Source organism: Pyrus communis, chromosome 9 (assembly GCF_963583255.1).
Source record: "Pyrus communis chromosome 9, drPyrComm1.1, whole genome shotgun sequence".
NCBI classification, from domain to species: domain Eukaryota; kingdom Viridiplantae; phylum Streptophyta; class Magnoliopsida; order Rosales; family Rosaceae; genus Pyrus; species Pyrus communis.
In genome coordinates this window covers 25,991,566-26,017,864 of record NC_084811.1, presented here as the reverse complement: position 1 = coordinate 26,017,864, position 26,299 = coordinate 25,991,566, and the positions used below count along the sequence as shown (strand labels likewise).

At 38.5% G+C, this 26,299-nt stretch overlaps 4 protein-coding genes across 5 annotated transcripts; 3 read left to right on the top strand and 1 right to left on the bottom strand.

Moving 5' to 3' along the window:
• The first annotated feature begins 1,224 nt into the window (after positions 1-1,224).
• Positions 1,225-9,030, top strand: LOC137744875 (serine/threonine-protein kinase CTR1-like). Of its 2 annotated transcripts, XM_068484685.1 has the most exons (17): positions 1,225-1,984; positions 3,116-3,417; positions 3,505-3,649; positions 3,954-4,057; positions 4,436-4,644; positions 5,703-5,828; positions 5,931-6,089; positions 6,197-6,237; positions 6,326-6,394; positions 6,503-6,603; positions 6,738-6,822; positions 6,936-7,034; positions 7,287-7,355; positions 7,449-7,580; positions 7,702-7,796; positions 7,884-8,079; positions 8,193-9,030. In XM_068484685.1, exons 1-16 carry the CDS (start codon positions 1,400-1,402, stop codon positions 7,990-7,992), a joined length of 2,430 nt encoding a protein of 809 aa, XP_068340786.1. In that variant the 5' UTR covers positions 1,225-1,399; the 3' UTR covers positions 7,993-8,079; positions 8,193-9,030. The 2 variants fall into 2 exon arrangements, with proteins under 2 accessions (XP_068340786.1, XP_068340785.1); XM_068484684.1 differs by having other exon boundaries at positions 5,703-6,089.
• A 1,284-nt stretch (positions 9,031-10,314) lies between these two features.
• Positions 10,315-13,845, top strand: LOC137745577 (heat stress transcription factor A-3-like). Its single transcript, XM_068485549.1, has 2 exons — positions 10,315-11,099; positions 12,098-13,845. Exons 1-2 carry the CDS (start codon positions 10,617-10,619, stop codon positions 13,214-13,216), a joined length of 1,602 nt encoding a protein of 533 aa, XP_068341650.1. The 5' UTR covers positions 10,315-10,616; the 3' UTR covers positions 13,217-13,845.
• A 135-nt stretch (positions 13,846-13,980) lies between these two features.
• LOC137745578 (ribosome production factor 2 homolog) lies at positions 13,981-16,870 on the bottom strand. The gene is made up of 6 exons (XM_068485550.1): positions 16,686-16,870; positions 16,339-16,542; positions 15,270-15,515; positions 14,944-15,183; positions 14,795-14,860; positions 13,981-14,552 (listed from the first exon to the last, which is right to left on the bottom strand). The coding sequence occupies exons 1-6, from the start codon at positions 16,809-16,811 to the stop codon at positions 14,343-14,345; spliced, it is 1,092 nt and encodes a 363-aa protein (XP_068341651.1). The 5' UTR covers positions 16,812-16,870; the 3' UTR covers positions 13,981-14,342.
• A 774-nt stretch (positions 16,871-17,644) lies between these two features.
• LOC137744787 (polyadenylation and cleavage factor homolog 4-like) lies at positions 17,645-24,554 on the top strand. The gene is made up of 7 exons (XM_068484585.1): positions 17,645-18,390; positions 20,059-20,160; positions 20,482-20,739; positions 21,166-21,294; positions 21,384-21,791; positions 22,136-24,049; positions 24,173-24,554. Exons 1-7 carry the CDS (start codon positions 18,025-18,027, stop codon positions 24,185-24,187), a joined length of 3,192 nt encoding a protein of 1,063 aa, XP_068340686.1. The 5' UTR covers positions 17,645-18,024; the 3' UTR covers positions 24,188-24,554.
• The last annotated feature ends 1,745 nt before the right edge of the window (positions 24,555-26,299 follow it).

The window sequence follows — 26,299 nt, the reverse complement described above, 5'->3', positions numbered from 1 at the left end:
CCTTTATCGAGTTTTAGCAAATTGAATCATTAAAAAAAAAAAAAAAAAAAATAGGCCATTAACAAATACTAAGCAAAGAATTGACTTAAACAATCCATAATAACAAGAGAAACTGCCAAAATAAAAAGAGGAAAGTGTTATTCTTATATTTATTTTTACTTCTCACATATCTTTGTTAATTTTTTACCATTGATCTTCTTCAATTTATTCGATTCGACGGTCAAAAGTTGAGAGAGATGTGTGAGAAGTAAAAATGGGCGCATGAGAAATAAAAATGGATGTATAAATAACACTACCCTATAAAGAATAAAAACGCTTAAAAGGGAAATAATTTGAAGAATTATATTAAATCATGCAAAAATTTGGAGATAAAAAATAAATAGATAGCCACATTGGCCTAGTAACCTACGTTGTAGAAACCAACCCTTCACTATCACGTCTTTATTTTCCAAGATTTGTCGGGAAGCTCACAATGATATTAGACCCGATTCATTTGAATGGTTAAGCACCACCACTATTTGCTCTGCACCTAGCTATTCAGCGTCTGCCGTAGACACAATACTTATTACCAAATTATGCGGTTCCAAGTGTCATTGCTCGATTGAGATATGCAGTGCGGCGAGGACTTTGACCGCCTTTTATCGAGTTTTAACTAATTGAATCATAACCTAATTGGTTCATTAAGAAACACCAAGCAAAGAATTTTTTTTTAAAAAAAACCCATAATAACAAATGAAATTGTCAAAATAAAAGGGGGGAAAGTGTTATTCACACATGCATTTTTATTTCTCACGCATTTTTATTAATTTTTGTCATTAATATTTTTAATTTATTTAATTAGACGATTGAAAAATAAGAAAGATATGTGAGAAGTAAAACTAGATATATATATATATATATATATATAACACTATCCTAAAAAGAAACAAGATGCAGTGAATTGAACCCCACCTATCTAAATTCTCATGTACCAAAATTAAAAAATAATGCATGTATCTCAACATAAAAAAGTTGATAAAATCACTGGATCCACTACCTAATTGTCCAAACGAAACCCAATAATTAATTACGCCAAAACCCAATTAAATAGTCTTTATCACGGACAAAAAGAAAGAGAAAAATTCTTCGAGCCCAGCGTGTGAAGGAAAACAAAACCTTTTAATTAAATTAAAAGAAAAAGAAAAGTTAAAAAATTAAATTAAAGAATAATTACGATTACACCACCGAATGAAACACCACCGCTTTCGCTTTTTCTCTCTCCGACAGTGGAAATTCTAGAGAGAGAAACTCAGACCTTCTCTGTGGAGTCCTCTGAGTCCTCAAACCTTCATTTTTTTCAAAGATGGCGGGTTTAAGAATTTCTAGGGTTTTGTGACGAACCGATTAGTCCCAAATCTCGATGGAAATGCCCGGTAGGAGATCCAACTACACGCTTCTGAGCCAAGTTCCTGACGACCAAGCGGCGGCGTTTCATGAGACGGAGAGCAAGAACAACAAGGGGAAAGTCGACAGAGGGTTCGATTGGGAAACCGGAGCCGATTTCCGGGCGAATCAGCAAGCGAATCGGGCCGGCAACCCGTACTCGTCTGCCGGGTTGCAGAGGCAGTCGAGCGGCAGCAGCTTTGCCGAGAGCTCGATTTCCGGCGAGTACTACCCTCCGACCCTATCCACCGCTGCGGTCAGTGAGATCGACGGGTTCGGGTACGTGCCGGACGATGTGTTCAAGGTTAGTGGTGGAGCGGGTGAATTTCGAATGAAAGGTGTGGATGGAGCTGTTACGGCCACTGGTGGCGGCGGCGGTTCTTCTTCAGGGAAGAGCTGGGCTCAGCAGACTGAGGAGAGTTATCAGCTGCAGCTGGCTTTGGCTCTTCGGCTTTCATCGGAGGCTACATGTGCCGATGATCCTAACTTCTTGGATCCAGTGCCGGATGAATCGGCTTCCAGGACGTCCAGCTCTGTTGATGCCGTATCGCATCGGTTTTGGGTAAGGTTTATTCTGCTTTCTATGGCCAATCGATATTGTTGAGGTGCTATGTTTCATCAGTTGCATCGTTTGCTGCCTTGCTTTGTTAATTGAATCGGTCTATATATATATATATATATATATATGCTTATTTGAGCTGAGTTCTTAGCTTATTGTGTGGAAAATGTTGTAGACTGCTTAATTATCAACGGAATGGCTGGAGCGATTTTGGGTTTTTTGTGAAGACATTATGCATTGCTCAATGGCATTTGAATTCATAAGCTGCATTATCTCATTGGCCTTCCAAACACCGGGTTTGAATTTATGCACGCCATTTTTGTCCCCAATCCTATCTGAATCCTATTGAAGAACTAACCTTTATCTCAAATATCCAATTATTGCATTCTTTCACATGCTTCACACCAAACAAGAAAAGAATGTTTCTGATTGATTAGATTTTGTTTACAATATAACGTATTGGTTGAGCAAGCAATTGATAACTGAAGTGTGTATGACCTCAGGTTAACCACGTGGGCAGTGCTTACATTGTATGATGTATTCTATTTCTAAAAAAAAAGGTGTTATGAAAACTGCTTGATCCTATGTCAGATTGCATCTCTGTTTATGAGAGCATCACTAAAGCAAAACTGATCTACTAGAGTCACAAAACTGTTATGAAATAGAAGATAATTGTTAATGAATTTGGTAACATGCTGCATATTTTGGTCTGACCTTACAGTAACTAGGAAACTAATAAGTTCCTGTTGAGGCTGCCAATGAATCGGGATTCACACAGTAAAATCGGTTGTCATTGAAGTTAGGTTAATGTAATAGCTATAACTGTAGTATAGTAATATGTATACGTGTACATAGGTAGGGATGGAGGAGTTTTCTCTTGTAACTGTTGATTTTTCTTGAGAAAACTCTTGTAACTGTTGATTAAGGGAAATGATGTTATGAGAACATTACAATTTACATGTCAGATATCTAACAAGAGATAATTTGTTCCATTTTCTTTCTTCCCAACCCAAAATTTTTCAGAAGGCTAATGGAGTTTAAGAATTGCTTTTGAACAACACTGTTCGTACAAATGGTTTGTGTTTTGTGGTGATAACTGTATTAATCCTTTCCTATTGATATGATGTGCAACAGGTGAATGGCTGTCTGTCATACTTTGACAAAGTGCCTGATGGATTTTACCTAATTCATGGGATAGATCAGTATGTATGGACTGTGTGCACTGATCTGCAAGAAAATGGTCGTATACCATCAATTGAATCATTAAGGTCTGTTGATCCTGGCATTGGTTCAAGCATTGAAGTGGTTTTAATTGATAAACGTAGTGATCCCAGTCTAAAGGAGCTTCAAAATAGGGTTTTAACCATTTCCTGTACTTGCATAAATACAAAAGAGATTGTAGATCAGCTGGCAAAGCTTGTGTACAGTCGCATGGGGTAAGTCTTCTGAATCTTCTGTCCATTTCTTTCTAGGATATCTATGTCTTCCATTCATATGTAACTGAATTTTATTGCTATCACAAGGGGTTCATCTTCCGTAGGAGAGGATGAAATTTTTTCCATATGGAGGGAGAGCAGCGATGATCTGAAAGATTGCTTAGGATCTGTAGTTGTTCCAATAGGCAGCCTTTCTGTTGGCTTATGTAGACATCGTGCCTTATTATTCAAAGTAAGGCTCCTATATAATTTGATGTATTTACTTTCCTTGAAAGAAGTGTATTTAGCTTGGTAATTGTTTATTTGATAATAAATAAACAAAATTTGTTGTTTTTTCTTCTTGTTAGTAATATGAAGTTTTCTGCTTCTGGTTTGAAGGCTTAGTTTGATAAAGAACATAGAAATTTAACCTTGACATATATACTAGTGGCAATCTTTGTCTGTTAACTACTGTTCTTCTGATCCATGAGTTAATATTATTCTTTGTTCATTTGAGAACAGTATTATACTAACAAGCTACATGTCTATCTTTGAAGGTTCTAGCTGACACAATTGATTTACCTTGTCGAATTGCCAAAGGCTGTCAATATTGTACAAGGGATGATGCCTCCTCTTGTCTTGTCCGGTTTGGGTTGGACAGGTATGTTATTTTTTTATCTATTGTCTCTATCAATAGTTTGAATTAGCAATGCAGTTTACTTTTAGAACTGACTGGTGCATAACTGCAAAATTATTCAAGTTACGCTTCAGTAAAAAGTTATTCATCATATTTGTATCTGTTTGAATTTCTTTGTCTATGCCTTTAGTTTTCTGTCCTTCGTCAGCCGTTGCCACCTTCCTGAACAAGCCCGAGCTGTTCCCCCTTTGTGTTCAAAAAATTATATAGGAAAACGGGCATGGTCAAATTAGAGTTAGAGAGAATATTTCTCTATTTGGAGAATCAAGTGTGTCCCAAATTTCATTTCCATGTTATCAAACTGGTGGAAACATCTGATATGGCGTATTTGTTTCACTTCAGGGAGTATTTAGTCGATTTGATTGCAAAGCCAGGCTACTTGCACGACCCTGATTCCTTGCTCAATGGCCCATCATCCATCTCAATTTCTTCACCACTGCGCTTTCCAAGACTAAAACCAGTTGAACCTACCATTGATTTCAGGTTACTGGCTAAACAGTATTTCTCAGACTGTCAATCGCTTAATCTTGTGTTTGATGAAGCTCCTGCAGGTAATTCTTTGATTGTCAAAGCCATGATATATAGTATATATTTACAAAAAAAAAAAAAAAAAAAAAAAAAAAAAAAAAACTCAGAAATGCTGATAATGTATATAGAATTGGTGTTGTATGAACAGTTTATTAATATGATCAATTGTTGATTTGTTTTATGACAATTTTTCTTGAATAAATACAATTAGGTATAGACATAATTATAGGATGCAGGTACAGTATGGTGCAGAACTGAAGATACATTGATCCCTAAATCCTAAAAGAAAAGTTATGGTTGGATGCATTATTTATATTATGATTACAATTGGAGTACCTGTTATAAAATATGCAAATACACTTGCGTCCATCTCTATATCCATACACACATCCATTCACATTTTGAGACATACATTTAATAAATCTATTGTACAGGCTCTTACACAATAAATAATCTTATTTATTCTAAATTTTAGTTGCCTGAAAGTAATGCAAGGGCGCCTTCCCTAGAACTTGCTACATACAAGAACTTTGTATGACACCCTTTGCACTGAAGTAGTACATCAAAAGGATTAGTATGGTGGCTTCATTTAGTTTAACCTCTTTTAACTCTTTTTTACTGATTCTTTGGGGTTGGGATAGATGCATGTTAATGTCAGATAACTGCAGATGGTTTTGAGATTTTTAGAATGGAAAATTGAATGTTTATGATCTAGTAGCAAATTAAAGAGCTTTATTTTCTGTTATACCGTTGCACACGGTTCAAGTAATGGTGGTGCCGATTAGGTTTGCATTGGGGTCGTATAAATTGGCAGTTATCTATTAACATGACTCCAAATTTCCTCGTCTGTTTACCCTTGGCATATAGAGTTCTAGCATTAACTATGTTGTGATTATGTTTACATTGAACTGTAAATTAGTATTCATCAACAGCTCTTTTGGACTTTCATTATCCCGTTAAGCCTGTACCTATAATTCTAAGTTATAACTATTTTACGGTCTTGTCTATATTTTGTCATGTAAATTAGCATTCATCTGTCATGTCGATTGTAGTTCACCCATGGTGTTTTCTCTCATCACAGGAAGTGCTGTTGATGAGGACAATATGTATCCTAAACACTTTGATAGGAAGAGTACAGAGGGAAAAAACCTAATTTCAAGTCTCAGTGGTGACACCTCTGCACATGCCAAAATTCCCCGGACAAGTGGTGATGATAGAAATCCCCAGTTGTTTAATCCTCTTCAAAATATTTTGCACACACCACCCGTGGTAAATGATCCAATCCCTCTAAAGTGTATGCCACATGTAGGGCATAGAGATGGTCCAAGGGTGGATACAATTACAGACTCAAGGTTTGTTGAGGGTGTTCAACTGGTTCCTAGTAAACCAAGTAGAGAGCTCGGGTTCGATATAGAGGATTTGGACATCCCATGGAGTGATCTCATTATAAAAGAGAGAATCGGTGCAGGTATAAGTAATATCATGAACATGAAGAGCTCATATGCCCTTGATGTACTTAATGCAGTTCATAAAAGTCAGTTTGAGGCTGTAAAAAATAACATTGCGCATTTGCAGGTTCTTTTGGAACTGTTCATCGCGCTGATTGGCATGGCTCTGTAAGTACCTAATCTATTTACACTCTGCCCTCATTACTTCTGAGATAGCCATTTATTTATAATACTGATAAAACGTTGTACATTGAAGGATGTTGCTGTGAAGATTCTAATGGAACAAGATTTTCATGCCGAACGCTTTAAAGAATTTTTGAGTGAGGTACATGATGGCAGACCATTTGGACGCATTGAGATTTTTAAGTACATAATTGCCTTGTACTTTCTTTGTCTTGAATTTGAGATAAGCTTCACGTCTTTTGTCTGCTAGGTTACTATAATGAAGCGCCTGCGACATCCAAACATTGTTCTCTTTATGGGTGCAGTTACCAAACCTCCAAACTTGTCCATAGTCACAGAATATTTATCAAGGTTTTTGTAATGTCCTCTTTTTGCACCCCTGCCCACTCTGCCACCCCCACAAATTGGAACTTTCATATGTATTAGACATTTATACCATGTCAACAAATTGTTTAAAGATCTGAATTGTCGGCTGTTAATTGCAGAGGTAGCTTGTATAGGCTTTTGCATAAAGCTGGTGCAAAGGAGACATTGGATGAGAGGCGTCGCTTGAGTATGGCTTATGATGTGGTGAGTATATGAAGACTACCTGTTCTTCTGTCGCCTCTTATTCTTCTTTTTCAGTTTTTATATTTTAGTTTCTATTCATTGTGTTCTTGTACATGATCTGAAATTTTTCACAGGCAAAGGGAATGAATTATCTTCATAGACGCAAACCTCCCATTGTTCATCGTGATTTAAAATCTCCAAATCTGTTGGTAGACAAAAAATATACAGTGAAGGTGAGGATCCCCTACAGCATTTAGTTTGCTTATGCTTTGAGCGTTTGGAATGGACCATCAATTTTCATTTAATTGGTTTCTGAGCATGGTGAATGATCAAACTGCTGCATGATACAGGAGTTTAAGTTTTGCTGCCATGTGCTCGACTTTAAGCACTTTTATGCGTTTGAAAATGAACATGACTTAGTGCGCCAGCATTTGTTTACTTACTGCATCATTTATATCATTTTTCATGCCTGTTTTGTGGTTTAGGTTTGCGACTTTGGTCTTTCCCGTTTGAAGGCAAACACCTTCCTCTCCTCAAAATCAGCTGCCGGGACTGTAAGTTTTATTTTAAATTAGACAAACAACCTGGAAGTTATAATTTTATGGTGGCTTTGCTGGAAATTGAAAATTCTTCTCTATTTTCTTTAGCCTGAATGGATGGCACCAGAAGTCCTGCGTGATGAACCATCAAATGAGAAGTCAGATGTTTACAGTTTTGGTGTAATATTGTGGGAACTCGCAACAATGCAACAGCCGTGGGGTAATTTAAACCCAGCACAGGTTTGTGTTATGGTGATTATGCTCTTGTGGGTTAGTAAAATGGAAATAGGGATTATCTTTAGACCTGACGACTCTGAAAATGTCATGATGATATATAGCCTTTCTATTCTATGTTGCGTAGGTTGTCGCAGCTGTTGGGTTTAAAAACAAAAGGCTTGAGATTCCACGTGATTTGAATCCTAATGTGGCAGCTATAATTGAGGCTTGTTGGGCCAAGTGAGTTTGAGACACTAATTCAATATTTTAAACTGAGTTTTGTATACAAATTTCCCTGTTTTCTCTAATAACAAATTCATGCTGCAGCGAACCCTGGAAACGACCTTCATTTGCTACTATCATGGATTCTTTGACGCCGTTGATCAAAGCTCCCGTCACTCAACCTAGTCGTGCAGATATGCCATTACTTACCTGAATGGGAACGAGTCTTATTCATGCACATAATACAGCATTCGTTAGAGAATTGATGTGTGGCGTGGATGCATGCTGTTCATAGTCTCGGGTATGGCCATTACCTTCAATATGTATTCTTAGTTTTGGTTTGTGGTCAATTTCCTGTACATTGAACTTGTATGCATAAATGTCTGATGCGTGTTCTATATCAACCGGTTGCAGAGCCATTGTACATTTCTTCTCTTATCGCCAATTAAGCATTTTGATTCGTTAACCTAATGAAGGAAACTATGAGTGCCAACAGTGTCTGCATTGCCGTCTCTTCTCTTCTCACAGAAGTCTACCAAAAACCGTTCTGTCTCCTCGTCTTGGGAAAGTTGTATAATTTCTATTTCGTAATTTTGTAAAAGAGCGTTACTAGAATCGACTACATCCTTCCCAGCATGGTTTGTCCTTGCCTTTACAAAATGTGAAAGCTAGTCTTTCAGTTAGAAGCTGGTTTCTGCTGTTGCCCCACTAGTGAAATTGAAGAAAACGAAATTACAAAGTGCCCCAAGTGCACGAATCTGTTAGGAGGCACGCCTCTGTGGTGATCCGGTCGTTGACAAATTACTTTCTTTTTTTCCCTCCTCTTCTCTATGTTTTAATGTTTCGGTCACCCTTGTGTTACATTTGGATTGCAGATCTTATTCTTATGTCAAAGTTAACCGTTAAGAGATGGGTATCGGAAAGCCGGCAAGTTTTAGAGAGATTTTCCGGTATGGTAATGCCGCCGATGATGACAGAGCAGAGAAATCGGCAGCAAAGCTTTTCTTCTGTAATTTGCATTCCGAACCAATAAACATCATGCGATGCGTTTTTAATTCTTTTTTAGCTTTGATTAGACTTAAAGCAGACCAAAAAAGTCTGCAAATGGAATCCACTTTGGTCAATTTATTAATTAAATGTAGGGTGTTACATTATTATGTTGAAGCTTCCTTTGCTTTTGCTTGTTGAATTATGTGATGTATTCGATGTACCTGACCAAAGTATTATTATGAAATTCGACCCCCCTTTTGTCTTTTTGTAAGTTAAATTTTAGTCATTTGAATTTACCATTTTAACCAGCTTGTAAGTTTCAGCCTGAGCTGCCATTGCATGTAGAGGTGACAAATTAAACCATTGAGTTGTATGGAGACACATTTAGCTTAATTTTACTTCTTAAGTGGACCACAAAAAATTTTGTTTCTTCTTTTAAGAAATAGTGACTTATCTATTTAAACTCAATCTTATATACAGACAAGGCCCTACTTTTTAAATTGAAGAAGTTTATTAGCATTTCTAAATAGTCATAATGTGTTGTATGATTATCACGGTTTAAGTTGTATTTCTGTTCACTTTTAAGTAGAAAATCTTTGGTTTGAATTTTGTAAATAACAAGTCTCATAATAATTATTATATCTCATTCTTGTATTAATAAAAAAAAAAGTTTTATATCCTCACTCCCTTTACTATATAAAAAGAGGTGTTTTATGTAAAAAACAATATTAAGCAAAAAATATTTTGTAAGCTCTAGTTAGTTAACCACATGACTCCCAAACTCTTAACCCAAAAAAAAAAAAAAAAAAAAAAAAAAGACTCCCAAACTAATTACATTAAAATAAGTAACTTACACCCATTTATTGGTCAAATACCTATGAGTGGTGCTATCTATACATCTCTCTCAATTATCAAACGTTGGATTGAATTAAGGAATCAAAGGAAAGAAATTAACATAATTTGTTTCCTCTACAAGTCTTTTTTTTTTTTTTTTTTTTTTTTTTTTTTTTTAAATTTGTTTTCTTCATCACTTAGTATTAGGGTTTAACGATATTCCTCTTTACTTGTAAGCGAGAAGTTGTTGTAGATTGATTTTCGCTAAAGGTGAATTTGAACTATATTATTATGATTATTACAGTGTGAAGTTTAGCTCTCGAACCTTAGATAATATTGTTTGTTTAAAAAAATTTATTTGTTTTGTTTACAAACATGGTGACGAAGCATAAATATTCTCCGTGTCTTTAAATCAATCAATAGGACGTCGAAACGCTATCACTTGTCTCCCAAATCGAACCCTGATCAAATCCCGCATCCTGATTGGTCCTCCCCGCTCCCTTCATCCCCAAGTATTACACAGCGACCCACCGTATCATTTTCAAAAATATATACCAAACCCCACCAAAGACGCACGCACGCGGCACGCGGTCCGGACAAAATATCTCAAGCCCACTGGGCCCCCTCTGGAACAGAACGACCATAACTGATTTTCAAAACAAGCGTTGCTCCCCGGAAACTTCCTCCCCCCCCCCCCCTTCTTTCTTTTCTCTCCCCCTCTCTCTCTCACTAGGTCGGTGCTGAAACGCTCTCAAATTGTAGGGAGCCCCACATGGATCGGAGGTGGGATGACCGAGAAGATGACTGCTACAGTAGAAAAACCTCCACCGCCTTTGACCGCTCTCTCAGGAATTTTACCGAACACCTAGTCGGCGTAACTATTCGACCCCCTTATATGCCCACTCCCACGCTCCCCGAACCCCCCATTTTCACCCACCCACCAGAACCCACCTCTCTCTCTCTCTCTCTCTTACCCAGTTCACTGCCATTGACAAAGAGTGAGAATTTCGTTCCATGGACCCAAAAGACGGGAGCCACCCAAATTCTCCGCCAATTTCAGCTGGATTCGACCCGGAATCAATTGGGTTATCGGCATTTCGATCGGAAATGCCGGAATCGTTAATGGGTTCTCAGTCGATTCCTTCGTCCACTTCTCCTCTGATGGAATTCGAAGCCTTCTGTTCTGTAAACCCATTGGGTGCTTTCGACTTCACTGAAAGAGTTTCAATTCCGACGTCGTCTATGGGCGGCGGCGATGCGGAGGACGTGGTTGCTCCGCCGCGGCCTCTGGAATGTCTACAGGGCACTCCGGTGCCTCCGTTTCTGTCCAAGACTTTCGATTTGGTAGAGGACCCATCGCTCGACCCGATCATATCGTGGGGCTCCAGCGGCGGCAGCTTCGTGGTGTGGGACCCATTGGAGTTTTCCAGGCTCATCTTGCCGAGGAACTTCAAGCACAACAATTTCTCAAGTTTTGTGCGGCAGCTTAATACTTATGTGGGTATATTGCAGTAGCACAACCTGTATTGGCTGCTATGATCTGTCTGTAAATTTTTTGTCTGTTTTTTGTTCTTTAATTCTTTTGTTTTTTTTTCTCTGTGTTTAAATCTGTTGTTTGTTGTCTGAATTGGGTTTGATGAGGTTAATTTTGTATAGATGTAACCGAGGCGATTAGTATTTGTATTAAGCTCGCGATGTAAGACTTTGTAGGAGTTGGTGTTGTATTCTTAACTCCCAATTTGTTGTATGTGTAGAGATTCTTATGTAATTTACCAAAATGAAATAATAAAGGATTCATTCCATGGAATTCTTGACGATTTTATTATTGTTTTCCAATAGTTTACGCAGGTGAGTGAAAGATGAATTACTGCTTTTATTGTTCTTGATGATGGTGATGATGGTTGATGATGATTGTTTATGATGATGATGATGATGATGATGATGATGGTTTAGGATAATGGTGATGATGTTGTTGTTGTTGATAATGATAATGGTTTCTGTGGTTCTACCTTAACCGGCATGTAATCATCTCTCGGGATAGTATAACATGCTTGTAAGGATTGTCTTTATCATGAAACTTAGTATAGTGAAGGTAATGGAAATGGTAGAGGTGTTTATGCTAGAGGGCGTTTTTTTATTGATTTTGTAGTTAGGATCGTCCTCCGAGAAAAACATCTTCCCCTCTGACTATGTACTGGAGAGGGGAGTTCATCTTCTGCAGGTAGACGTCAGGTTCCTTTTGAAACATGTTACTGCAAAAGATTTTAAGATCTCCATATGTTATCATCTCAACTGCTCCCCTTCCCCTACCACTGCTTGTTAATGCGGATTGTATTGCGAGGTTCAGCTGTTCATATGCATGAAAGTTGATGGCTTTCCATTGTCTTCTGTGATAATTTGTTTACTACTTAAATAATCATATCTGTCTTTTGAATTTGATTTCTGTACCGTTGCTTTCCCATTCATTCTTGAATTATTTTGGGTATTGTATTCAGGGGTTTCGCAAGGTTGACCCAGATAAGTGGGAGTTTGCGAACGAAGCTTTTCAGAGGGGCCAAAGACATTTGTTGAAGAGGATCCAGAGACGCAAGTCACCTCAGTCTCTCCAAATAGGGAGCTTTATCGGGCCTTCCGCGGAAGAAGGAAAATCTGGAGTGGAAGGTGAGATAGAGATGTTGCGGAAGGAGAGGAGTGTGTTAATGCAGGAGTTGGTTGAATTGCAGCAGCAGCACCGGGGCACAGTTGACCATATGAAGGTAGTGAATCAGAGGCTTCAGTCAGCAGAGAAGAGACAGAAGCAGATGTTTTCTTTCTTGGCCAAGATGCTTCAGAACCTGGCATTCGTAGCCCGACTTCAAATAAAAACGGGAAAGGAAGATATAGGCCCTTCAAGGGTGAGGCGGAAATTTGTTAAGCATCAGCAGCATGAACTCGGTAAATCAGATGCCGATATGGAAGGCCAGATTGTGAAGTACCAGCCTGCTTGGAGAAACCGAACCACATCCTCCACAGCCCTGGATTCGAATCCAGTTCCTTTTGAACAATCTCCTGATTATCTTTCACAAGTTATGACAGGAAAACTGGGTTTAGGTTCAGTAAGCACGCCATTCCAATTTGCGGATCCTGCACTAGATGAATTAGCAGCAACACAAGGATTTCTCAAAACACCAGAGCAAGAGGGGGAAGGGGCATCAAGCATGGCAACTGAAGATCCTTTTTTCAAAGGGAAGAGTGTTCTGAGCCCACAACAAGAGGCTAATCCGGAGTGTTATGTCTCTTTCCAGGAGGATTTGGCGAATGAAGGGACTTTTCCGGAACTCTTTTCTCCAGGGATGGAGAGCATGATCAAACAAGAAGACATATGGAGCATGGGTTTTGGTGTCAGTGCTGGTATGTCAAGTTCTAGCCATGAGTTATGGGGTAATCCGGTCAACTATGATGTGCCAGAGATGGGAGTCACGGGCGGATTGTTAGATGTCTGGGATATCGGTCCCCTGCAAGAAGCAGGAGGCTCAGGCATTGATAAGTCTCCAGCCCATGATTCTGCATTCGATGAGCCCGAGAGTTCAGCTGGCCAGCCGAAAGAAGATGCATCTAAAACTACTGATCCATAGGGCTGCATTAGCTGCCCTTTCGGATCCTAGTCATTCTCAGTTGCAGGGGTCTATTATATGGACAATTATGAATGATTATATTAATTTGATATCAAAGTTTCATTCTTTCTTTATTATCCGCTTTTATTTCTTAATCTTCGATTTCCACCGTGACATTTGGTTGTTTTCGTAACTGTACTCGTTCATTTCATAAGTTGCATTCCTTCTAGTTCTAGGCTACATTAATCTCGTAGTTCTGTCGCTAACAGATAACTTTGAGCTATGAAAATGCAGGTCTTTATCCTCTCGAAGCACAGCTCACTTCTATCGGAACGTGGCATGAGTATCGGATTGCCCATTCGAGCTCGTCGAAGTCCAGAAAGAACTGTCTTAAGTTTTAACAGGTACAGAAATTAGGTCAGTCTCTTAAATTTATTCTTTTTGTTGGTCTGCCAACTTTTAGCGGCACAAATTTGACTTCAATCTTTTCGACTTCATTTCTCCAGTTGGGGGTATGAATATAAGTACCGAAGAAGCATTGTGGTGTGCGTCAGTGAAGAGGTGCTTTGAACTGCTAGCCTTTCTGAACTTACCTTCTACCTTTCGAACACCGATTTGGAGCCAACCTATTTGGAGCGCGCATGGCTCCGACTGCCGTTGTTTATTATTTCGAGGAAAGCCGACCGTTCAAACTTGAAGCCGGTGAAATGTGTTAAGATTAGTGTAGATCGAAGATTCGGATGTCCAATGTCACTATAACAAGTACATTATTTATGTGCTATCACTTGAACAACTGAATAATTCATATTTAGTTAAATGTAGAAAGCAAACATTCCTGAAATATAACTAGAAAGGGGAAATATTACATAACATAGTGCCAATCTAACATTGGAGGGTCGAATAACGCAATCTTCCGAGTCAAAAATGCTGTTGCAGTAACTAATTTAAACTCGCGGGATGGAAGCGACAATGGAAAGCAGAATGATTACAACAGATATAACTCCTGCTAGGCATGCAACTTATATAATTAGCTGAATCTATGAGATATGGGAAGAACAAAAATCCCAAGCCCTTCGGATCCATTACACCTTCTGACTTTAATCCTTGCAAGCATTGGCCGAAAAGCTGTCTGCTTGTCCAAAGCGAATCACTCGGCATCCTCAGTAGCTGTAGGATCACGGCGCTCCCTTTTAAGTTTTTTTGTTTTCTTGGGCTCAAGCATGTCTTGAACCTTTGGTGCACGCTCATTACCTTCGTGTTTCATTCTAGCTTCACGGCGCTCCCTTTTAACTCCCTTTGTTTTGCTCGGCACAAATGTATCACCAACCTTTGTGTGATAATACACCGTATCTCCAATCTAAAAACAAGGAATTTGTCAAACAATTAACAAATGTCAGATATAAGTGCTCAAAAGTTAATGCCATGCAAGAATCAACCTATGTCTAGTTAAACATGCTTAACATCAGCGTACTGGGGCAAAATGTATGGTAGAAAACGACGCAAAACAGAGAAGAAATGGTTCGGGTAACATAAACTAAAGCTCGCCCTCTAGACCACAAAACAACAGCTAAAGGAAATAATCAATTTTTCTCCATTTACCTTTTGATCCGGGATGTTGATTTTCCCAACCTTGCCCCGCAGTAGGTCTTGTTTAATATTCTTGTCCTGGAAGTAGGAAGAGGAATTGTGTTAGACATGTCACATGCAAAAGAAACACGAGAAATCATGAGGAGATTTAATAATTCAACCTTCTTCGGCTGATTTTTGCCTTCTCTCATTGCTTCTTTCCTAAGGCTTTCATTAGGAAGACGATGCCGACGAACTACTAAATCCATGGAGGGGCCAACTTCAACTAGTTCCATCCGTGGAACTACTGTGCCAGATTTTTTCAGTCGCAATGCACACTGAGTAAGAACCACTTTCTTAGGAGATATAGCTGTACATATATATACACGGTCTAAACCAGCAAGATTTAATTTCTCTACAACCTGCACATATCATTTTTATGTATATATTAATATCCCTCTTAAATTCAAACACGAGTAATATCAACAAAATGGCAGCAGAGATAAACCTCTCCTCGCAACAGATCAAGCAAAACTTCCTTCAAATGTTGCAGTTCTCCGGCACTTTCAAATCCTTCTCCAATAAAGCAAACAAAAGGTTTCGTGCCCACGCGTGGTGCTAGTTTCTTGTCATATGTAAATGATTCCAATGGTTTATAGTTTTCAACCCCAACCTCTATGAGATCATATATATGGTGATCATAAGTTCTCCCTATGACAAGATTATCAGGCCGCTTCTTTGAGTGAGAGCCAAACTGCAATAAAAGCAATTAAAAGTTACATTAAAGAAATCGGGAAAATAAACACAAGCATGAGATACAGTGCCAGATCGTACTTAGGCAACACAGGGTCTCAGCATTCTAAAGAGGGCAAGTCAAGAACTCGGTTTAGGAAATGGGAAAAACATCGACCACCATGCATATATTTTGAAAAATGAGTATATGTAGCAACCCATAAAATTCAAGATATAGGCTGAAGCGTTCAAGGTAAAGTCCAAATCACAACTAAAACGGTAAAATGGAACTAACAAGTGGGTGACAAGCAATGGGATTCCAAAATCAAGGATGATAGCTAGAAATAGTATACAAATACAAATATTATCATTGATTGCGAGCCGCTTTTAGTTATACTGTATTACGAATTCAGCGTCTGCAATGTCCAAACATCTGCCTAAAAACAGTTTGTTCGCCTACCAAATCCATTGCAAATGTCACAAGAGGATCAATGAGGCAGGTCCATTGTAGAAACATAAACTGAAAAATCAACGATTTCCAGAACTCTGAAAGAATATTAACAAATAGAAACCAAAGATTTCTATCAGAAACGCATTCGTTTTAATGGGCAGCTCAAAGAAATAACAGAAAACAACCAAACATTCATCAATGCTAGCAATTAAACATGTAAAACTAAGCAAATACTGCAACACTATTGAAATCCAAATAACCTTTCAAACCCCAAACAGAAAACAATTGCATTATACAGGCGCGCGCGCACACGCACGCACATATGTACACATACCAAGCTCACATGAAATTAAATTACAGGAGGAGCAAAATGCTGAGGTAGTTTTGTACTTACGACGAAAATGCTGCAATCGGTTTTATGAGAGAAGAACTCAAGGGAAGTATCACCTCCACTTTCAAAAGGGCTAATATCTTCATTCCTGCGGCTGAATTTCACAGCACTGTCCTTCTTCAAATGGTAAAGGTCCGATAACACAGAATTAATCACACTGCTCGTCTTCCTACCGTGAAGAATCAACGTCTTCTTCCCGGTCTCAACCTTCAAAATTATAAAAACCCACATGAAAATCAATACAAAAATCGAAAAAAACCAATACCAAGTTGAAAATATCTGAAATTTTGCTTTTGGACACGGGAAAATACGTAATTTTCCCGAGAAACAAACAGATGAGAGGAACTTACGATCTTGGGGGCACGTTTCTCTAGCTCTCTTCTGGCCTTTCCAGTCTTGGGAGTTCTCACTTGCAACGAGGTTGGCTGCGAACCCTCTGGCTCTCTTGTGGCCCTTCCTTTCTGGGGTTGCAACATGGTTGGCTGCAAAATGTAAAACCCTCTGAGAAATACAGTTGCAGGACTTGGGAGGGGAAGCTAGGGTTTTATTCCAAAACGACGGGGACGACTATGGACTCTGATCTGATGGCATTAGGGTTTTGTGGGCTCGTTAACTGCTTTGCTCGGCCTTCTTCGGCCCATCAACCTTTTCTTTTGCGACCCATCGTAAGCCCATTCTTTTTTTATTTCTTCGACGCATCTAATGTTTAAAATATTGATATCGATTTAAATAATAATAAACAAATACAGATATACACAATGATATCGATACCAATAATAGTTATTTTTCTAAAAATTTGATACAAAATAGAAAAAATTAAAAAGAGAATTAAAAAATATTATATAACAATTTATCGACATTCTAAAAATATTAACAAAATTTGTTGATGTTAAACAAAATTTAAAAAGTTTGTCAAAGAAATTTCAAACATCGCAGGACTTATTTGGATGTACTTTTAAAATAATTGAAATCGCTTTTAAATAAAATGATTTTGGATTTCAAAAGCACTTTAAGTGTTATCTACAATAAACATCAATTATGTGCTTATTTTAAAAATCACTTTTAATGTTTTTCAAAGATTTAGTAACGTTTTTACTAAAAATTATTTTTAAAAATATTTTCACCAAAATCGTTTTCAGTTATTTTAAAATTATATTCAAACAAGCTTGAAGAAAGGCAATAAAAAAAACCTTTTTTCCTATCTTGATTCATGAAAGCTCCTGTTTTTCTCTCCAAAAAAAAAAAAAACAAAAAAAGAACTCCTTTTCCTTTTTCATCGTTTTAATTTTAATTCTTTATTTATTTTTGTTGTCTTAAGAGGACCTTCCCGGCTTCCCCCGATATGTATCTCCCTCACACGCAGATGCACTCTTCTTCTTCATCGCCTTGTTCTTGATCTAACCTAATTCCCAATTCCCCAATCGTCAATCTCGGCTCCGATTTTTCAATTTTGTTTTTGTTTTATTCAATTTAATTTGTATTCCTGTAAGAAGAATCAGTGCTTGTATTGATAATCATCCATGTACGTAGGGTTTTCTTATTAATTATCGTGTCGATAACTAGGGCTTTTGCTGTTAGCAGTATACAGTTTTGAATTGATTTTTTTTGTTATTTTAATTGATGGCCTTTGGCTGAACTGTAATCGAAGATTAGGGATTTAGGGTTAGGGTTTTGGTTTCTGAGACTGTGATGGAAATGGAGAGCTCGCGTAGGCCGTTTAGCAGATCGAATGAACCAGGCCTGAAGAAGCCCCGATTGGCCGAAAACCCGAATGGCCGAGCTTTTGGGCAGAGACCCGTTGGTGGAGCTAATCCAGTGCTGTCAAGGTTCAGAGTGAGTGATAGAAACGTGGGGAGCGATGATCCGAATCGCGGGGGTGGGGGCTATGTGCCGCAGCCACTGCAGCATCAGGAGCTTGTGAGCCAGTACAAGACGGCGTTGGCGGAGCTCACCTTCAATTCAAAGCCAATTATTACCAATTTGACGATAATTGCCGGCGAGAATGTCCACGCCGCGAAGTCGGTGGCGGCAACTGTATGCGGCAACATTATTGAGGTGAAACTAAGCTTTACATTGTGTATGTAGCTGTGTTTTTGTTTAATATTTGGTTATAATGCCAGTTGTTTCGGTTCGATTTGTAAAATGAAAAAGAAAGGGATGGAGTTGGCAAATGAGAATTAAAATGTGTTAGTGCTCATGTCTTGTGTTATGCCAATAATTTAGTGAACAAAGTTCTGTTCCGAAAGTTTGCCCCGTTAAATGTTTGTTTAATTTCTCAATGCAAATAACAAAGCTTTGTGCTGTGTGGTTGTCTAGTGTTGACTGTGAGTGGGAATGTTTGTATTCGCCAATGAGCCCGTCAAAGTAATAAACATTCAATCTTACATTTCCAGTATGATATTGAGTTGAGGGTTTGGCTGCAGTTAACATTGGTCAGGCTTTGTACGTGTAATCAATTATGTTTTCCTGATATTCTCCCAGGTTTAACAGGTTCCAGTCCATCATTTTCTGGCAGCCTGTGTAGAATTTGTTTAATCCATTGCTCACAAATGAGGCTGTATATAATTACACGAGAGAATAGTTTCGACATTCTGCGATTATACGGGTTTTGTGGAATGAGCTGTTGCAGGTTTCGAAACCAAATAAATAAATCTTATCCTTATGGCTATGGCTTTACACAGGAAATCTCTGCATATAGCCCTTTTTTTTCTTTTTACAACAACATTGCAGCATTTGAAAGGGGAGGAAAACCACTTTCATAGCCTAACAGATGCCGCTATGTTTAGAAAATCAGCATTATATGTTGTGGTTGCATATAAGAACCTTATTTTACTAGAGTTTTGGGGATTTTTTTTAGACCTGATGGTAATGCACTGCAAGACTTCGATAGCTGACTCTCTGCAGGTGCATGATCTCATATGGTTTTACTCACCGGTATTTATCTTGCTGAGCACCAAAACAGAGTGTGCATACAAACCTCAGGTTTTGTTAGAGCACTAAAGTGATAGTGCCTATTTCATTGACATCCTTACATTTGAAAGATGGAGGGCATATTTGACCTAGTGTGATTACCACCAAAATATATGTTGTGCATTACATTTATATACACTTGTATATGTCTAATAGGTTTAGATGTTCAGTCCGTTATTTGTTCTTAGTCTTGAATTTCTCTCCTTTAGGCTTCTGATAGCATACATTCCTGTTCTAGCTGAGCGTATTTTCTGATTATCTGGTGCCTGGAGATGTTTGTTTAGATGTTACATTATCTATGAGTGGCAGAGTGCAGGATGTCTTGTTAGTTAGTTTTCAATGTTCTCGTAAGGCAGTGACTCGAATCCTTGTGAGACAGAAATTGGAATGAGAAAGCCAAGTCTTTTGAGGACGCATGAGAAAACAAGTCATAAAATATGACCATAAAAATAAACAAATGAAATAAATATTACTCGCATTATTTAGTTTCTGTATTTCTCCTAATGATCCTAAGTTTGCTGCCACTGGGATAGTTTAGAAGTGATGATTCGTGCGGTTGTGTTGCTTTTGATATCTTTTAAATGTGTTTGAAGAGTCTAAACTTTGAAGAGTCTAAACTGACACAAATTCTCCTTCCCCCTACACTCCTGGAAAACATTGGTTCCAGGCCTTTGGTGTGTTAATCGCTTATTTGTCTAAATAATATTGGCTGCATCTAATGTATGGTATCTAATTCTAGATAGTAATTTGCAGGTTCCCAGTGAGCAGAAGTTACCATCACTTTATCTTTTGGACAGTATTGTAAAGAATATTGGAAGGGATTATATCAAATATTTTGCTGCCAGACTCCCTGAGGTTAGATTTCCTGCTTGATTCTCATCATGCTTTTTCTAGTTAATGCAAAGCATTTTTTTTCACTTTCGACATGTAAGAATGTGTTGATGAACATTCAATATGAAACTGTATTAAATTTGAGCAACAACTTGTTGCCATTAGGATACAACTGTCTTTGGTACCTCTGATGTTCAACGCTAACCCATTACCTGGTATCTTTCAAATAAAAAAGATGTTTGTCTGCACACTAAGTCCTTGCTACCTGTATTTGTCAAAATCCACGGTAGACTTGACCCTTTATTTTTTACTTTGCCAATTCTTTGCCTTTTTTTGAACTTATAGGTGTTCTGCAAGGCATATAGGCAGGTTGAACCTCCTATACATCAAAGCATGCGGCATCTTTTTGGAACATGGAAAGGAGTGTTTCCTGCTCAGACGCTTCAGATGATTGAGAAAGAACTCGGATTTTCTTCTACAGCAAATGGTTCATCCTCTGGAGCAGCAACATCAAGACCAGATTCACAGTCACAACGACCAGCACATAGCATTCATGTGAATCCCAAATATTTGGAAAGGCAACGGCTTCAGCAGCCAGCAAGGGTAAGTAGTTCTGAAGTCCGTGGTCTATGTGGATTGTGTCCTGGCCTCCTAGGATTGATGTTCCACGATTTGGTGGTGGATTGTTAAAGTTATGCACAAATAAATAATATCATCTGAAAACTATACCCTGATGAGCTTTTTCAACACTGAAGACTACAGCCAAATTTTAGAATTCTTATATCAGGTTGTAAAACTTCTATGTTGCTTGGTCAGAGAGTTCATTCGTAGAAATTGATCTTATAGTTTAGAATTTATTTTATATTTTCCTGCAGTATCTTATTTCTTTACCAGATGACTTAATATCTGAGAGTGTATATTTCTTTGCTTGACTCGTTTTCTTTGTACAACCTTGATTTTACCATCATGTTCATTATGAAAAGATAAGTGCTTTTACTTATTTCTTTTATGCCGGTTTTTGGTATGAAGGCAAAAGGAATGGCTAGCGACTTTTCTGGGGTTACGGCAAACTCAATTGATGATGATGCAGAGATGCTAGCCAGAGCAGCAAGTATCAGTGCTGGACGACCATGGGTTGATCCTGCTGTTAATTTGCATGTATGTAAAGTAAAATTTGATATTATGTGTGTATTATTGTCCCTTTTTTTCCTCAGTTTGATTATATGTAACATTTGCACAATTTGCAGCGTTCCAATACAGATGCACTAAGTGCTCGTGTTCATGAGGAGAACATTGGTGCCGAATATGGAGAATACGAATATGGTTCAGATCTTCACAGGAATTCAAACCCGGGAATGCGAAGAATTGGTGGGAAGATTACAGAAACACTGCCCACCCAAAGAAATGGTTTTAATATCAAGCATGGACTTACAAATTACTCGGCACCTAAATCTACTAATGCTGATCCTCGCTTAAAGACAGCACCAGGCATTGCAACTAGAAACAGTGGTGGCCTGTCTAGTAGCTGGAAGAACTCTGAGGAAGAGGAGTTCATGTGGGATGATATGAACTCAAGATTAACAGATCATGGCCCTCCAGATATTTCTAGTAACTCAAGAAAAGATCACGGGGCTTCTGATGATTCAGAGAAATTGGTAAGCTCCAATTATTTGTACTGATTGAAAAATTGGGACCCTGAAGGTTGATTACCCTACTGGTTCACGTTAATTTCTCAGCCACAACGTGTGGAGGCAGATACAGGAACCATTTTTTTTGTGCTTCAGTTTTTATAGATAGCTGGCTAATTCGCATAAGAGTTTACAGTTTACACGATACTGACATAGTTACTGTGCTGATCCCTGTTGGGACTGATACAATGCTTTTTACTTTCAACACTTAGTGTTACCCGTTATGATGCACAAACTCGCACCGCCTGTTACATTACATTATTAAGGATACTTTTTTTTAAAATCTTAATTGGAATTGCTCATATTCTCAGGGCTTTGGAGGTCAGTTGCGTAAACCAAAAGGTGTAAATGATTATGCATCAACAGCTGATCTGGATACCTCTGCTGATCCTACTGAACAGAAAGACCTATCTGCTCTTGGTCAGCGAATGTCATCACCTTGGACATTGCAGGACTCTATCGGTGTTGACAGGCTGACCCCTTCTGGTACTCCTGTCATTAGTTCGGTTCATTCAGAGCGTTATGCTTCAAGTTTAAGTGGGCTATCGACAAGTGGAGATTCTTCTGTGGCCAGGATGGGAAGTAGAGCACAAGTAGCGTCTTCTCGAATCGGAACGTCATGTCTAGGGTTTAATGCAGCAGCAGGGCCTACTGGAGCTTTAGGGAAACAACAGCTTCAGTCTGTGAGAGCTGCATCACCATCTGAACAGTCATCGATGCACCAATATTCTCCTTCACCTACATCTGCAGTACATCCCCGTCATCACTCGCAAAGTTTAGCTGACCAAGACTTTGCTGAGGACCCTTTGCCAATTCCGACTCCCAATGTTCGATTGGGCAGCAAAGCAAAAACACAGCCTCAAGATATATCTTCGTCAATTCCTGACATCCAATCAAGTCACAAATACCCCTTTCGACAACAACCAGACAGTATAGAGTCTGAATCCTTCGGTCGCATTAAGAAGCCTCATGTGCCACAGGTCTCTACTTTTTCAACTCCCTCAACTGTTGGAGATTCTATACCAGGTCTTTCAAATGTCCTTTCTGCAGAATCCTCAGGACAGTTGAGCACAAGTAGTTTGTTGGCTGCTGTTATGAAGACTGGAATACTCTCTGACAAATCAATTACTTTTAGCCTGCCCAATTTGAATCGTCGGGACATGGGACATATTCCATCAGAGTCTGGTGTTCAGCCTCCCTTGCAAAGTGGACCCTCCCCTACCCTTGCACTCCCAGGGCCCAAGGTTGCATCAGCACCTTCATCAGGTCACCTTTCTGGTGAGAACTCGCCAGCTTCCTCAAATGTATCACAGAAGAAGGTAGCACATCTGCCAATTCCACCTAGCCAACCTCCTTCCTCTCTTGATGGCAGTGCGTCAGAAAGTTCAACTGTGGTGAATAATGCCTCAGATCCAATTTCAAACCTTTTAAGCTCCTTAGTTGCAAAGGGTTTGATATCTGCATCAAAGTCGGAGTCACCCACTCCCGTGCCATCCCAAAAGCTGACTGAACCGCACAACAAGAGCCTAGGTGCACCTGCCTCCAAATCAGTGACAGTATCTCCAGTTTCAGTTTCAGTCTCTCCAAGTCGTCCTGTTACATCCCAAACTGATGATGCATCTCTCCCAGAACCTGTAGCTAAAACATCTGCTGCCGTACCTCAATCTACCAAGACGGAAATAAGAAACCTCATAGGCGTTGCCTTTAAGCCAGATAAAATCCGAGAATTTCATCCAGCTGTGATAGATGAACTTTTTAATGACCTTCCACATACGTGTAGCATATGTGGCCTTAGGCTCAAACTAAAAGAACGACTTGAGAGACATTTGAAATGGCATGCTTCGAAAAATCCCGAAGGTAATGGTTCAGTTATGGCATCAAGGAAGTGGTATCCAGATTTAACCAGCTGGGTTGCTGGAAGGACAGGACCCCCTTTGGTATTGGAGGCCATCAATTCAATAGACGAGCCTAACGAGATGATGGATATTGATGAGCCCATAGTTCCAGCAGACGAAAACCAATGTGTATGTGTTATATGTGGTGGTATTTTTGAAGATTTTTACTGTCAAGAGAGGGATGAATGGATGTTCAAAGGAGCTTCGTACATGAGTATTCCATCTGGGGCCGGTGAGATGGAAACCACAGAGGAGAGTGTTTTGAAAGGTCCCATTGTGCATGCAAATTGTACAGTGGAAGGTTCACTCTCTGATAGCCATGTTAAATTGGTATGCTGTTGTTAATTAGCATGTGGGAAAAATAATTGTCAATTTTTGGGCCCTTCTTTTATTAGTCTTCTACCTTCAATTTTCGACTTTAGATGCTAAGATCTTACCTCTTACTATTGGCAGGAACCAGATGCTTAGTGCTTGAAGCTCGAAGCTGAAGAGACAAACTCCATGCATTCCGAACTTATGAGGGAAATCCAGGTTTATATAAACGTGTTTTTAGATGTGAATCTTCAATGCCCTTTTTTCTTGTGCCACAAAATAGTGGTGAGAGCTTTCGACTAGCTTCTCCTTTACAATTTTCCTTTTGTTTAAGTCATAGTTTGAGAGAAGAAGAAATACATCCGTTTGCGAGATAGTTTCCATCTCAATGATCTTTCTTATGTGGTTGATGTTTTGCTATATTTGTTATGTTTTTTACCTCTCTGAAGCGGTTTTGCGCTTGATAGATGCATTTGTGGAGATCTTTCATCATAATTTAGTGCCATTTTTTTTGGCTTCTGTAGTGTTTGTTTATGATCCGTCGTGGATTGAATTGGAATGGATAAACTACTAATTGAAGGAATCTCGAAGTAATAAAAAAATTGTTTCCAACTCGAAGGTTGAGGGCGGAACGCTTGTTAGGGAAGCTTAATCTGTTGCAAAGCCCCCCAAAGTGGGAGTGTTAGAAGGGATTAGTTTCTTTTGTCTGATCCCGTTCTAATCCCTCTCAAAATGAAAAATTAGTATCATCTATTTGAAAGATTCATCCATTACAATTCAATCTTAGACAGCAAACGAGGCTTAATTGTTCCGCGAAAGTATTATGTTTTGCAAGAATTTTGTTACGGTGGTGACATGGCATATGTGTGGAGCCTACATATCCAATCGTACGGTGCCACCAGATGCATGAATGATGAAAACGTTTTTCTTATTTGCACAAGCCAATATTTCTTACAAGGATGCCCTTTCTTACATCTCTCATCCCACTTTGAAAGATTACTCTCTCAAATCTTAATCTTTCTTTCTTGCGCTCAATAATTCAGTATTATTCCTTGCTCAATTTAACTTCATGAATTCAACCTTTTTCTGAGAATATGTTCTAAATCAATCATAAAAAAGGTTCAATGTCTAAGTGAAAGTTCTAGGATGGTACTTGTTTAACCCAAAAGGGGGGTGAATAGGTTCCAATTTAAAAATCCAATTCAATTTTTAATTTAATTTTCAGTTCTCAAATTAAATTCACATTCACATCACATATCAAACTATCGTACTCATATGCAATTAAAACGATACATAAAAAGTGCACAAGGATGTAGGAGTTAACGAAGCAAAACCCATCACTGGAAAAATCCTCAGGCTCCCAAACCAAGACAAACACTAAAAGAAATGAGTACTGAAAGACTTACAAAACTCATCAACTAGACACGCATACTAGTAGGCAGTTTTGTCTCTGCGCTTTGCTACTCGATCTCTCTTCAGCCTTTGAGTGGAAGTGACACGACACCAAAGCAGCCGCCAATCACTGTCTCCTCAAACTTTGCAAGATACTAACGCGATCATGTAGAATATATGAAATGAAATGATTTTTAGAAATCAACCAATTATGAAAATCACAAGGCACATTTCATAATTGATTTCGATTAAAACACAATGAAAAATTAGTGAACAAAACTAAATTTTTCTTCAAAAGAAAAAATACGTGAATACAAACTGATTTTTCTACCATAAACCTCACGGGAAAAATATGATTTTTCTTTTAAAAACACAGGCTGCTAACCGACATGGAAAATAAACTTTCTGCTGTTATATGAATGACGATGCTTTCAGTGCATGGTGCTGTGCATCAAATGCAAACTACAATACATACCTTCAGAGCATGCAGCAATATATAAGAATATATATGTATTCTACAACATGCAGCAAGTAATGGATCTATATAATGCATGTAGTTGTTGTAGACTATCATATATATATGACTTAAACAATGAAAGTGCAGCAGCAATCCAAGACTAAAAAAACTTATTCTCATATAGCAACAGCATCCTTTTCACCTTCACGAAAACGCAATGGCAGCAACCACAACTCCTTTTTAACACAGACCCCTATATCAATAACATCCGGCAACTACAAAACGAAACCCTAATGTAATCCCATCTATATATAAGCTGCAGTAGGAGACTTCAAAATGACTTAAAACTCTAAATAGATGAGATAAAAATAAAAACAAAAACATTTGAAGGCGTTGAGATAATAAGGCATAAAACTAAA